General features: G+C 48.8%; 1 protein-coding gene across 1 annotated transcript; it reads right to left on the bottom strand.

Annotated features, from left to right (window-relative positions):
• Positions 1-3,193: 3,193 nt before the first annotated feature.
• Positions 3,194-13,997, bottom strand: LOC111981362 (pleckstrin homology domain-containing family H member 3). Its single transcript, XM_070449284.1, has 6 exons — positions 13,931-13,997; positions 13,780-13,844; positions 9,643-9,747; positions 8,047-8,199; positions 3,997-4,120; positions 3,194-3,589 (listed from the first exon to the last, which is right to left on the bottom strand). The coding sequence occupies exons 1-6, from the start codon at positions 13,995-13,997 to the stop codon at positions 3,288-3,290; spliced, it is 816 nt and encodes a 271-aa protein (XP_070305385.1). The 3' UTR covers positions 3,194-3,287.
• Between the last annotated feature and the right edge of the window lie 285 nt (positions 13,998-14,282).

Below are 14,282 nucleotides of genomic sequence, written 5' to 3' on the forward strand. Positions count from 1 at the left end.
AACCCAGCCGACCCCCCCATCTCAGAGTCCGGAAAATTGCACTGGATCCTGGACCACCGGAGGGGAGAGGAGACACGGAGTGAGCAGTGGTGACTGTGCTGTGTATGACTAAGGAAGCTCCAACACATTTCCAAAAGGGCCAAACTGAAGCATGTCAGTGAAGATCTAATATTGATTAATGCGAGGCCTGTAATACCGGTATATTTATTTTAACTGGATTTGCGTCATCCTTTTCAGTTCAACACAAGCCATTCTTTATTTCTTGCGGCTTGGCAATACTCGAGAAGTCACATGAAGGCGAGGAACAGACCCAGTGTTCTCACATGTTGGCTCTCAGAGACTTAAAAGGTCTCCCGTCCTCCTCTCTCATCACCAACAGAGAATGTATAAAAAAGGGAAAGAAAAACATGTTTGGACTTTCAGCCAGCGGCGCTCTTTAAGGAAAGAGGTGTTTCCACGCTCACGTGAACCCAGAGTGACATGCACTTCCTCGCAGCGGAGTGCCAGCGGAGTTGAGAGGAGGGGATCAACCCTTCAATGGGCCCCAAATCTCAAACACGCAGAATGTCAGAGGTGTGAAAGATGACACTGACAGAGCCCATGATGCTCACCCCAGCACAAACAAGGAAGGGTAACGTTGGGAAGGAAGCAATTATCACTACACGTGTCATCATCCCCAAAATATACCAGCACAGAGACAGAGAAAGATGGAGTTGAGAAAGGGGGCGAATGATTGGAGACTCAGACAGCTCCAGACCAGCCAAATGAGAGAGAGAGAGAGAGAGAGAGAGAGAGAGAGAGAGAGAGAGAGAGAGAGAGAGAGAGAGAGAGAGAGAGGAGGCCCTCTCACTCCCCTCTCTGTTCCTCTGTCTCATTACGGGGCACAGGGTGGGTTTTGTCTTGCTGCTCAAACATAATTAGGAATGTTCCACTGAGGGAGGCTGTGCTGTGTGATCCCTTTCCGTCTGCCCCCTCCCCACCCCCACCCCGCCAGCCCAACCTCCTCTCCTCCACCCACGCAGGGCTCATGCCGACCCTTCTCCGACTGGGGACATTCCCTGGGGGTTTTTCAGAGCACCATGGGGGTAGAGGGGGTGGGGGGCTCAGTCTCTGGGCCCTCTGCCCAGTGTGCAGCTCCAGTTCCGTCCAGCTGTGGGGTCAGCCTCAACACTCTCTCACAGAGGTCTCAGGGAAACACTGACCCTATCTCTTTATAGCAGAGCTGCTGCATAACCCGCCACCTTGCATTTAGGCTGACCCCGGAGGCTGCTAGCTAGCTATACTGGGAAAAGTACAACTGCCATACTTACCCATGCCAAACATACAGTACGTTCGGAAAGTATTCAGACCCCTTGACTTTTTCCACATTTTGTTAGGTTACAGCCTTCTTCTAAAAAGTATTAAATAGTATTATTTTCCCCATCAATCTACACACAACACCACATAATGACAAAGCATTTTTTTTTGCATATTTATTAAAAATTAAAAACAGAAATATTACATTTACATAAGTATTCAGACCCTTTATCAGTACTTTGTTGAAGCACCTTTGGCAGCGATTACAGCCTTGAGTCTTCTTGGGTATGACGTTACAAGCTTGGTACACCTGTATTTGGGGAGTTTCTCATTCTTCTTCCCAGATCCTCTCAAGCTCTGTCAGGTCGTCTCTTCAGAGACTTTTGATTGGCTTCAAGTCCGGGCTCTGGCTGGGCCACTCAAGGACATTCAGACAACTCCTGCGTTGTCTTGGCTGTGTGCTTAGGGTCGTTGCCCTGTTGGAAGGTGAACCTTCACCCCAGTCTGAGGTCCTCGAGCAGGTTTTCATCAAGGATCTCTCTGTACTTTTTTCTCCATTCATCTTTGCCTCGATCCTGACTAGTATCCCAGTCTCTGCCACTGAAAAACATCCCCACAGCATGATGCTGCCACCACCATGCTTCACTGTAGGGATGGTGGCAGGTTTCCTCCATAACGTGACGCTTGGCATTCAGGTCAAAGAGTTCAATCTTGGTCTCATCAGACCAGAGAAACTTGTTTCTCATGATCTGAGAGTCTTTAGGTTCCTTTTGGCAAACTCCAAGCCGGCTGTTATATGCCTTTTACTGAGGAGTGGCTTCCGTGTGGCCACTCTATCATAAAGGCCTAATTGGTGGAGTGCTGCAGAGATGGTTGTCCTTCTAGAAGGTTCTCCCATCTACACAGAGGAACTCTGGAGCTCTGTCAGAGGGACCATCGGGTTCTTGGTCACCTCCCTGACCAAGGCCCTTCTCCCCCGGTTGTTCAGTTTGGCCGGGCGGCCAGCTCTAGGAAGTCCTGGCGGTTCCAAACTTCTTCCACTTACGAACGGTGTAGGCCACTGTGTTCTTGGAGACCTTCAATGTTGCTGAAATGTTTTGCTACCCCAGATCTGTGCCTCGACACAATCCAGTCTTGGAGCTCAATCAAGTTGTAGAAACATCTCAACGATGATTAATGGAAACAGGTTGCACCTGAGTTCAATTTCGACTTTCATAGCAAAGGGTCTGAACACTTATGTAAAAAAGGTATTTCTGTTTTTTGTTTTTAATACATTTGCAAAAATATCTAAAAACCTGTTTTCGCTTTGTTATTATGGGGTATTGTGTGTAGATTGCGGAGGATTTTTTCAAGGGGTCTGAATACTTTCCGAAGGCACTGTACATACAACCCCTACCGCGAGAGACAGTGTGTTCTAGCTCTGAGTGGTGGATGCCTCAGTGTGCTATATATTGCAACTGTTCCATTAGCTTGGGCCTGATACTGAGTCGCAATGTAAACATGGGCATCATATATAGTGCTTTATGACTTGCAGTCCAACAGAGGCTTTAGGCCAAAGATTAGCACTGTTAATATAGCTTAGCATGTGGCTAATTCAGAGCTGCAAATCCACTCCTAAAACACTGGATCTGTCTGGGGGTCGTGCAGTAACAACGTGAGGGCATATCACACTACTATATGTAACTGGTGGTTAGCAGGCTTGGCGCCTGTCTCCTGTCTCCTCCCACTGTGGGTTCCCATGCTACTGGTGCCCTTCTGGCCCACAGCCTGACCCCCATTTCTCCCTCGTACCGCAGCCCTATTCCCCCCCTCACCTCTCCAATCATTTCTGTGACAGGGTACAGACACACCTGTCAACACCAAACGCTTTCTATTGTTGGTGAAACCAGCTGATGCCTTAAAGTTTTCCGCAAGCTACGACAGAGCTAGGTGGATGGGTAGGGGAAGAATTACACCCCCTGTTGAGGGCGTTGTGTTACATGTTGTGTGTGTCACCTCTTGAGGTGGAAGCGCAGGTATTTAAGCACGCCGGGGCCGGGCAGGAAGGTGCAGCTCATGCAGGTGAGGAGCTGCCAGTAGCGGAGGTGTGCGGCGGTGTGGGGCTGCGGCGTGCAGCTGGTCTGCTTCACCAGCTGGCAGTAGACCTCGTCCCGGAGCGGCCGCAGGTCCAGACAGGTCTGCAGCACGCCCTGGATCAGAGGCACCGGGTCCCGTGCAGACTCCAGCTGCTGCAGACAGTTGAAGAGCTTCACTGCTTCCTCCCGCACCGTGGCGTAGCCCTTACCGCTGTGGTCTGTGGGGGAGGAGGGGGGGAGTCAGTACCAGACGCATAGTATTAGCAATTAGACCAGACTAGACCAGTCAGCATGTTTGAGAATAGATGATTCTGCTTCTGTGACGTCTCTTGGTGGAACAACTAAGCTTTAGTGGCCGTCTCTCATCATTCCTTATCTAAGCTGTCTCACTCACTGGCCTTGACTTGGCACGCAGGCAGGTAGGCATTACAGTCGACTAACTCAATGGTAAGTCTATATGCGAGTCTGTTACAGTGTATGATTACTGGGCATGTCAATGAGCCTGTGACAGCATTACTCATGTGTGAGTGGGTGTGTGTGTGTGTAACTGCTCGTGTTTTATTGTAGAGTTTACAGGCATGGCACTGACCGCAGGGAAAGGTGGTAGCATGGTAGTAGTACTTACAGGTGTGTTCCAGGCTGCCGTAAGGGAAGGGCAGCAGGGAGGCATACAGGGGGCTCTGGGTGTGCTTCAGGATGGGGTTGTGCTGGTAGATATTATCTACCACCTCGGGGTTAAACTTGTTCTCCTGGAGAAGAAAGACAGAGAGACAGACAGACAGTTAAAGAGAGAGAGAGTGACAGATGAGCTTCCTTGACCTTCCAGCTGACCGGGGAGCAGCCCCAAACAGGGCTGCTATGAGAGAGAGTGTGTTGGGTAACAGGGGTGACTAGGGTCAGTGGGAGTCAGGCCATGGAGCAGGAGGACAGCTATGACCGATTTTTGGGGACACAACAAAACACACCGTCATCATTGACACTATTTACAGTTGAAGTCGGAAGTTTACATACACTTAGGTTGGAGTCATTAAAACTAGTTTTTCAACCACTCCACACATTTCTGGTTAACAAACTATAGTTTTGGCAAGTCGGTTAGGACATCTACTTTGTGCAAAACAAGTAATTTTTCCAACAATTGTTTACAGACAGATTATTTCACTTATAATTCACTGTATCACAATTCCAGTGGGTCAGAAGTTTACATAGTGTGTGTCTTTAAACAGCTTGGACAATTCCAGAAAATTATGTCATGGCTTTAGAAGCTTCTGATAGGCTAATTGACATCATTTGAGTCAATTGGAGGTGTACCTGTGGATGTATTTCAAGGCCTACCTTCAAACTCAGTGCCTCTTCGCTTGACATCATGGGAAAATCAAAAGAAATCAGCCAAGACCTCAGAAAATAAATTGTAGACCTCCACAAGTCTGGTTCATCCTTGGGAGCAATTTCCAAACGCCTGAAGGTACCACGTTCATCTGTACAAACAATAGTACGCGAGTATGAACACCCTGGGACCACGCAGCCGTGGAAGGAGATGCGTTCTGTCTCCTAGAGATCAACGTACTTTGGTGCGAAAAGTGAAAATCAATCCCAGAACAACAGCAAAGGACCTTGTGAAGATGCTGGAGGAAACAGGTACAAAAGTATCTAAATCCACAATAAAATGAGTCCTATATCGACATAAGCTGAAAGGCCACTCAGCAAGGAAGAAGTCACTGCTCCAAAACCGCCATAAAAAAGCCAGACTACGGTTTGCAACTGCACATGGGGACAAAGATCGTACTTTTTGGAGAAATGTCCTCTGGTCTGATGAAACAAAAATAGAACTGTTTGGCCATAATGACCATCGTTATGTTTGGAGGAAAAAGGGGGAGGCTTGCAAGCCGAAGAACACCATCCCAACCATGAAGCACGGGGGTGGCAGCATCATGTTGTGGGGGTGCTTTGCTGCAGGAGGGACTGGTGCACTTCACAAAATAGATGGCTTCATGAGGACAGAAAATGATATGGATATATTGAAGCAACATCTCAAGACATCAGTCAGGAAGTTAAAGCTTGGTCGCAAATGGGTCTTCCAAATGGACAATGACCCCAAGCATACTTCCAAAGTTGTGGCAAAATCGCTTAAGGACAACAAAGTCAAGGTATTGGAGTGGCCATCACAAAGCCCTGACATCGATCCCATAGAAAATGTGTGGGCAGAACTGAAAAGGCGTGTGTGAGCAAGGAGGCCTACAAACCTGACTCAATTACACCAGCTCTGTCAGGAGGAATGGGCCAAAATTCACCCAAATTATTGTGAGAAGCTTGTGTTAGGCTACCTGAAACGATTGACCCAAGTTAAACAATTTCAAGGCAATGCTACAAATACTAATTGAGTGTATGTAAACTTCTGACCCACTGGGAATGTGATGAAAGAAATAAAAGCTGAAATAAATAATTATCTCAACTATTATTCTGACATGTCACATTCTTAAAATAAAGTGGTGATCCTAACTGACCTAAAACAGGGAATTTGTACTAGGATTAAATGTCAGGAATTGTGAAAAACTTCCGACTTCAACTGTACATGTCTGTGGTATCTCACTACAGATGCTACTCTCATTGACAGAAACACATTTTACATGACATTTGAGTCATTTAGCAGACGCTCTAATCCAGAGTGATTTACAGGAGCAATTAGGGTTAAGTGCTAAACTCAAGGGCACAGACAGATTTTTCACAGAGTCAGCTCGAGGATTCAAACCAGCGACCTTTCGACCAGCGACTGGCCCAACCTCTTAACCTCTAGGCTTCTTGCCGCCCTACGCAGACGGCATCCACTACTGCAATCCCTGCCTGCACCTGTTGACCATTAGTAATGTTGCCACTGCTCTCCCTCCTTCCCCCAATTCACCCTCCTTTGTGGGGCAAAGTTGACACATTCCTCGGAAATGTTTTGGTCTATCTGAACTGGGACCATGTGGAACACTGGCAGACTATCTATTGGACAGACACATACAGCCTACATACACAACACATTACCATAGGCGAACATACAGTGCCTGTAGAGTGCTCAACACTGGGAAACACATTGCAGTCTATGTAGAGGTCGCAAGAGGACAACGGGATTCATTTATAATCTACAGGATTCCGACAGAACATCCATCCTCATTATGTCCTAAAAATGGACATGTTCCCTTGTCCTTCTCACTCTCTCCCCTCCTCGCTACCTCTCCCTGTCCCTCTGTCCCTCTTTCACACGCGACACAGACTGGAGGTTCAAGGCTGAAACGGTCATCTCTCTTCACCTCCATGTCTGGTGGGACACACATCTACACTCAGAGATAAGCACTTCTCTCACACAAAGAACTCCTCTATTCATTCTCTCCCTCTCCCTCTCTCTCTCCCTCTCCTGTAGTGTCAGTTGTGTTCAGTAGTGTTCTCCAGCATTCAGTGGGATTCGGCTAGTCTTTGTATTAAGTGTGAGAAAGAGTGTTGGAAGGAGTGGAGGAGGATTGGAAAGGGGGAGAAAGAGAAGACAGGGGCAACTCTTTAAAAAGCGGGCCCCTCTCTTCCTCCTTCCGTGACCCGGCCTCCCGTTGGCTGGGCAGGGGCCCGGCAGGGCAGATGGAGGGAGACAGATTAAACTCTCTAGACCAGATCACAGACTCTCGCTGGGAGATTAGGGACCCTCGCAGTGAGATTAGGGACCCTAGAGGCCAAATTGGGGAGTGCTTATCTGTGCCTCGTCACCCATCCGTCTGCTGTATGAGATTCCAGCATGCTCTGCTCGCTAGCAACCACTTCTCTACAAATCAGGGTGTTCACATGCGCGCACACACACACACACACACACACACACCACACACACAACGCACACACACACACCACACACACACACACACACACACACACACACACACACACACACACACACACACACACACACACACACACACACACACACACACACACACACCACACACACACACACCACACACACACACACACACACACGGCTACTTTAAACACCTTCTCACGTGATAAGAGGCCAGGCGGAAGTCAAGTGATCGAAGGCACATTTACAAGAATACACACACAACAACACACAAACTCAGAATAGCAAACAAGCAAGACTTAACACCACTTGGTGAATTCCAAAGTGATGTCAGAGCGTGGTTGGTTTTTCTCTTAGACTTGTCTTGTGATGAATGAAATCATACTTTAAAAATGGAAGAACTTGCTGTGCCTCATTCAACTTTTAAGTGAGGCATGTTCTGTGGGCAACACACACGTACACACCCCAGGACGGTCCAAATATGACCTTTGCCGTGCACACCCTCTTCATCCACCCTTTTGCCTCTAAAAATGACACGTTCCTTAAAATAGGCAGAACATTCCGGTGGAACTTTTACGGGTTGCCTCCTCTCCTCTCACAGCTTGGTGGAATAAGAATCATTCCCTGAAGGCAGCAGCAACGACAGTTGGAGGACACTTTGGACTCGCGGCCAGTGTGGTCGCGCGGTTGCCGGGTGACAGAGCGGGGTATAATGCCGTGTCCGTTGTGCGTGTGTTGTGATCCCTTGTCACGGCGCTTGGCAGTGGTCTGGTCTGGGGCGGGCAGCGGAATGCTGTGAAGCAGTGATGTGTGTGTGTGGTGTGGTGTGTGTGTTGGGTATAGTGTGTGTCTCACCTCGATGTCTCGGATCAGGAGCTGAGTGGGCGTTCCACGGGGGCTTTTGTGTCGATGACCTTCTGGACAGCGCAGGCCCAGTGCACAGCCTCGTTGAAGTGTTGGTGTACAGCTTGTAGCAGTGCTTACGCCACACTGTGATGCTCCAGTACCCTGAAACACCACACACACACACACAGGGAAGTCAGTCATCAGTGTATCGTGCATGAAAGCATGAGTAACATGAAAAAACAGAAACTGAACTTTACAGAAAATATATATAGAGAGCAGAATCCAAGGCCTACTTATTAATAACTGTGGTTTCAAGAAATAAGGAAGCCCTCCACTCTCCCTCTCATGTGGTCTGAACATGGGACACTCCACCTATCTGTGTGACTCCTGCTTCCTCACTTCCTCTCTGGGTTTCACGAGGTCAGTGGTCATCCAGAGAGGGGCTCCCAACTTTATTAGCCACAAGCCCAACACGAACAAGTCAGGACAGAGGTGTGTCCTCTCCTGGCACAACCCTGGCCTAACCTCCTGTAAAGAACTGAGAAATGTGCTACACTGGACACGTAGGCAGTGTGGACCCCCGGCCAATCATACCCTGAGTTTGTTACATTGTGTCTCCTGCTAGCTACGTACTTGGCATACTGATTTTTCTTTGTTTAGATTGGTCAAGTTCAAAAATCCAAGTGAGGCTAAATGTGTGTGTGTGTGTGTGTGACCCCATTCACATGCTATTTCACAAGTGGCAAGGAGATACTGGCCAAAGGACTATATTGTATGTATGGTAACGGAGATAAGGAGGAAAGCCCATTAGGTTCCATTACCACTCTTCTGGACAGACTTATCAGAGCTCATAGAGAACCACAGGACAAGACACACACCACCAGTGATCGTGACTATAGACTAAGGCAGGACAAAACAGAACGAAAAAGCAAAACAGAGTACACACTWCTCTGCAGGAAAGTCCCAGAGCAGATTTAGGGGAATGTTTGGGTTAGGTTTCTTTCCTCCTGGAGGTTTTTAAGTGGTTGTCTAAAGTCAGCAGGCGAAGGTACAGTCCCCTCCATACAGACACAGAGGGCCTTGTGTGCCTGTGTCTGTGCCTGTGTGTCGTGTGTGAGTAATAGAAGAACTCCTAGTTCGAGTCACCCCCCCCCCTCTCTGTCTTCACACAACAATAGCATTTCACCTGTATTTCCTTTCCGATTCCTGTCATTCAGGGTGTTAAACGGTAAAGGGCCATTCTGGTGCTGATGACTCAGAAGGTTCCAGACAAACCCAAGTTGTGGAGAGAAAAGTGGACTGGGTTTTCCAGACTTCCTCTGGGTGTACTGGGCTCACAGGAACTGAGAGGAGACCGTAAATCCTCACATTACGACCGCTTTGAGATCTTTACCAATATTTGATCATTGAACCGCATAAGGATAGGGGACCAATATGGAACTTATTATGTGGGGCTTAGTTATCCAAACAGGGAATTTTGGATGGCATGGAGTTGGTGTTTATGAATCAGAGAGCGAGAGAGAAGAGAAGAGAAAGAGAAAAGAGAGAGAGTCTGTACACGCCAGTGCATGCTCATGTGTCTGTGTGTGCGTGAGTGGCACTCACCCGTCTCCTTGAAGGTCTGTTTGTCTGGCCAGATGACAGAGCAGAGGTTGGTGAGTACCAGTGTTCCCAGTCTGCGGGCTCCTCTCTCTGAGCTGCTGTAGTAGTCTAAGGAGTCCAGGCTCAGTACAAACCAGTAGCACCGCTGCTTGATCCAGCTTCCACACACCTCCCGGAACAGCCAGCCTACACACACACAATGAATGTGTGTGAGAAAGATGTTTTTGTTATTTCACCTTTATTTAACCAGGTAGGCCAGCTGAGAACAAGTTCTCATTTACAACTGCGACCTGGCCAAGATAAAGCAAAGCAGTGCATGTTATCAAAAAGGTAGCCTCATCCCAAAAAATATCTGCACATGATAGTGTGTGTGTGTTTGCGAGTGTGTGCATCTGTGTGTGTGCGTGCGTCTTATTTGGTTGAATGTAAGGGTTAATTAGTTTGGGCTGAGCATAATCACTAAGAGGTTGAACCCATCGGACATAAAATATGTCTATAACATGCAGAACAGGTTAAAAATAACGTCAGCTAATGGTATAGTCAGACATTAAGGCCTGTGTGCCTGCCACCAGGATAATTACAGCTGTAAAAAAAAACACAGAAAGAAGAAAACGGGAGGTTGGAGAATAGTCGCTGGTGGTGTAGCAGGAAGAGAACTGGTGGACTGATCTTTCATTAACGCCCAGAGAAGGAGGGAGTGAGAGAGAAAGAAAGGCTGATACATTCTCCTGGCTCCCTTCACCATTCCACCCCCGTCACATAACCATGGCCCTCAGAACTGGCTGGTGTTCAGTAGGCATAGAATGAGACAAAACGGTTTGAAACTGACCCCAATTTGTCCAATAACATTTTTAATTTTCCATTTCATAACTGTTTGTGTTTGATCTCTACAGAACAGGATCCTGGTCTGCAGTGTCCAGCTTTACATGAAGGGGATGTACACTACATGGCCAAAAGTATGTGGACACCTGCTCGTCGAACATCTCATTCCAAAATCTTGGGCATTAAAATGGAGTTGGTCCCCCCCTTTGCTGCTTTAAAAGCCTCCACTCTTCTGGGAAGGCTTTCCACTACATGTTGGAACATTGCTACGGGGACTTGCTTCCATTCAGCCACAAGACCATTAGTGAGGTCAGGTACTGTTGTTGGGCGATTAGGCCTGGCTCGCAGTCAGCGTTCCAATTCATCCCAAAGGTCAGGGCTCTGTACCACTTCGTGGCTGAGCCGTTGTTGCTCCTAGACGTTTCTACTTCACAATAACAGCACTTACAGTTGACCGGGGCAGCTCGAGCAGGGCAGAAATTTGATGAACTGACTTGTTAGAAAGGTGGCATCCTATGATGGTGCCACGTTGAAAGTCACTGAGCTCTTCAGTGAGGCCATTCTACTGCCAATGTTTGTCTATGGAGATTGCATGGCTGGGTGTTCGATTTGATACACCTGTCAGCAACGGGTGTGGCTGAAATAGCCGAATCCACTAATTTGAAGGGGTGTCCACATACTTTTGTATATATAGTGTACTACCCGTGTCCAGAAGGGAAAGTGGCTGTAGTGTTACCAAACACCAGGCATGCAGCACCCCACAGAGTGTGTTCCAAACGGCACACTGTTCCCTGTGTAGTACACTACCTTTGACCAGGGGACCATAGGGCTCCGGTCAAAAGTAGTGCACTATATAGAGAATAGGGTGGCATTTGGGACACAGACTATGTGTGCAAACTGTTCCTTCTAAATATTTAATCTCACAGAGCTGAGGGTAAATAAACCGGGTTTGGCCAAGCTCTGGCCAGGGGCTGCCCGGAGAGAGAGAGGATGAGAGAGCAAGGGATGGATAGGGGTGGTGGTGAGAGGGAGGGGTAAAACGAGAGAGAGCAGTCAGAGTTCACAGTGAGGGCTGATGGATAGGCTGGCAGAGGGCCCTGGCTGGTCACCTGGCCCAAAGCTGGAGCAGGGCGCTATGGTGAGGGCAGGGTTATGTGGCTGTGCCATCCGTTGAGTGTGTGTGTGCGTGTGCATGTGTTTATGGGAACAGCAGTGCCATGTTCATTGGGCTTGTTAGAACAGCTCTGACGCCGAGCCAGCGTCACAGCTTCCTCTGTGGTTAGCAAGCTGCATGCCACCTGTCAGCTCTCCCTCGCTTTCCCTACAGCACTTTTCTCTTCGTTCAGTCTCTCCCCCCGCACCAGCTCCCCTTTTTCCTGCCATAAAGTGGTTTTCCCTACATGCAGAGCCCCCATTGCTACCATCCCCCATGTTACAACCCATAGACCTGGAGGGGGGCAGTCGAAGTGGGAGTCTACACACGTCTCATTCTGTTTCCTAGTGGCAGCCTGGAACACACTATAAACCCACCCAATATAGTCCTGAGGTACTTCATGTGGTGTTAAGGAGCAGGAGCATAAAAATCAACAGGAGCATAAAAACCAACATGAAATGGATAAATAAAAAAACGATGAGGTAAGACAGGACGGGATTGGGTGGGGTTGATGATTGGGTAGGGGGTAGAGGGATGGAGGGGTGTGGGTGGACTGGTTAGCGGAGAGCTGGGAGGCATGTCCTCTGTCAGTCACACAGGATGTCCTGCAGCTGCTCTTTTTGAGACAGTGAGATAGAGAGACGGCCGACTTTGGAGGGAGAGAGGAAGGAGAGAGAGAAAGAAAGAAAGAAAGAAAGAGAGAGAGAGAGGGAGCGGAAGAGAGGGAGTGAGAAAAGTAGAGAAAGAGAAGGAAAGGCAGTGAGGGGGAGAGAGAGAGAGACATTGAGAGAGAAAGGGTGAAACAAGAGTCCTGGTCAGGAGCCCCTGCCTACCCCTCCCCCCCGCTGTCCTCCATCTGGATCCCATCTCCCTGGTCTGCTAATGCGTCCCCTGGGCTCCACGGCTCGCCCTTCATTTGTTTCATTTGTGACCCCAGACCCCTAATGCTGGCCCTGCCCCCTGAAACACAAATTGAGCAAACACTGGAGTCCGTCTCCCTCTGGTTCTGTTCTGTCCTTCTATCTCTGTGTGTACTTTCTGTTTGTTCTGGAGATTTGGGGGAGATTAAAAAGCATCTGATAACAAACAGTCATCCATAAGGGCACAGAGCGTTAATGAGCTTCAACACTAGGATTATAGGCTGAACTGAATTAGACAGAGATCCAAACGGAAAGGGAAACGATTGCAATTGACTTTCCAAATGACCGGAGTACTGGCCACTAAGTGATATGTAGCTAAAATTGTTCAGTTTTTCTGCGCATTAACAAACAGAGGAATGTAATTTATGCTCGTTACTGCATTCTGTCTAGGAGTTTCTCACTCCCTCGCTACGTCAATCTCTATCTCTATATCTTTTCCTCTCTGTCTGTCTCTCTCTGTCTCGGCACGGTTGATGGCCTATTTTAGACAGCGAGGCGACACTTGGCCCCAGTTGCCTGAGGATGTCCCATTGAAAACCACACCAAACCACACCAAACAGCTAGGGACACCCTAGCTCCAGGACATTTGAAAATATACCCCTGCACACAACAAGGGCATGAACAGAGCAAGGCCTTCACATGTCCTGGAGCGTCAGTGGTGCTGGAGATGGTGGTGGTTGGTGGGGAAGACAGCCCGACTGAAGAGAAGAAATGCCAAGGCACACAGCCACCCCAGGGGCCCAGGGGAAGTATCCGTCCTCCGATTGGGAAGGAATGCACCCCCCCTAACCCCATCGCCTGCCCCTMKGCCCGGTCTCAGACATCGGAACAGAGGGAGGAGGGGTGCAGCCAGCCAGTCGGCCAGGGGTGCTGCATGGTAACTGCTGTCMGAATTAGCCGATCAGGCTGCCGCCATCCCAAAGAGGACGTAACTTATCCAAGCGCTGGCATTTTACTGCAACCGTTTCGGTAGCAGGAAAARCACACATGAATAGCCTGTGAGATCACTCCTCGAAAAGCGCCAGGCTCGCAAGGCTCTTAATGCCGCTGATGGTCATCATTACATGATTACTGGGGGCAGGGTGTTTGTGTGTGTGTGTGTGTGTGTGTGTGTGTGTGTGTGTGTGTGTGTGTGTGTATGAGGGCTTAGCTGTGGACCGTGAAGTGTACAGTACAGTAGTACAGTATGGTCTACTTATTCAGCGATGACACCGCAAACATGCACAGAGCTAAAGCTCGGCCAACGCTCTCGGATGAGTGAACGTCACCGTCACACAGACTGTTATTACTGTACATGCAAATCACTGGGACTGGAACACAACAGCCACACAAAGAGAAAGGAGAGAGAGAGAATAGAGGGATGGTGTTTAGAAGTGTGTCAGGGAGGCAGGCTCACCTTTGACCAGCAGCTCGGGGTCTTCTTCCAGGCCCATCTTGCTCTTCTCTATGATCAGACTCTTCATCTCATCAGGAACCTCTGACAGACTGTGTCTGGGTGAGACAGAGAGAGGTGGTAAATAACAGCATCATACACTCCCACAGTCAAGGCACCCCCCCTCAAGGCACCCCCCCCCCCCCTCGAGTCAGAGCCCTATTGGCTCTGAGTCGAGGGGAGGAGGGTAACCCCACACAACGTCTGCCAACCCTAAGCCTCTCTGACACCCTAAGTGAGAGAGGAGAGGGGGACAAGTTGAAGTCCTGTGAATATCGTTTCCTCCACCCCTCCCCTCCCCAGCTGCATGCATACC

This window comes from Salvelinus sp. IW2-2015, linkage group LG20 (genome assembly GCF_002910315.2).
Source record: "Salvelinus sp. IW2-2015 linkage group LG20, ASM291031v2, whole genome shotgun sequence".
In the NCBI taxonomy this organism is placed as follows: Eukaryota; Metazoa; Chordata; class Actinopteri; order Salmoniformes; family Salmonidae; genus Salvelinus; species Salvelinus sp. IW2-2015.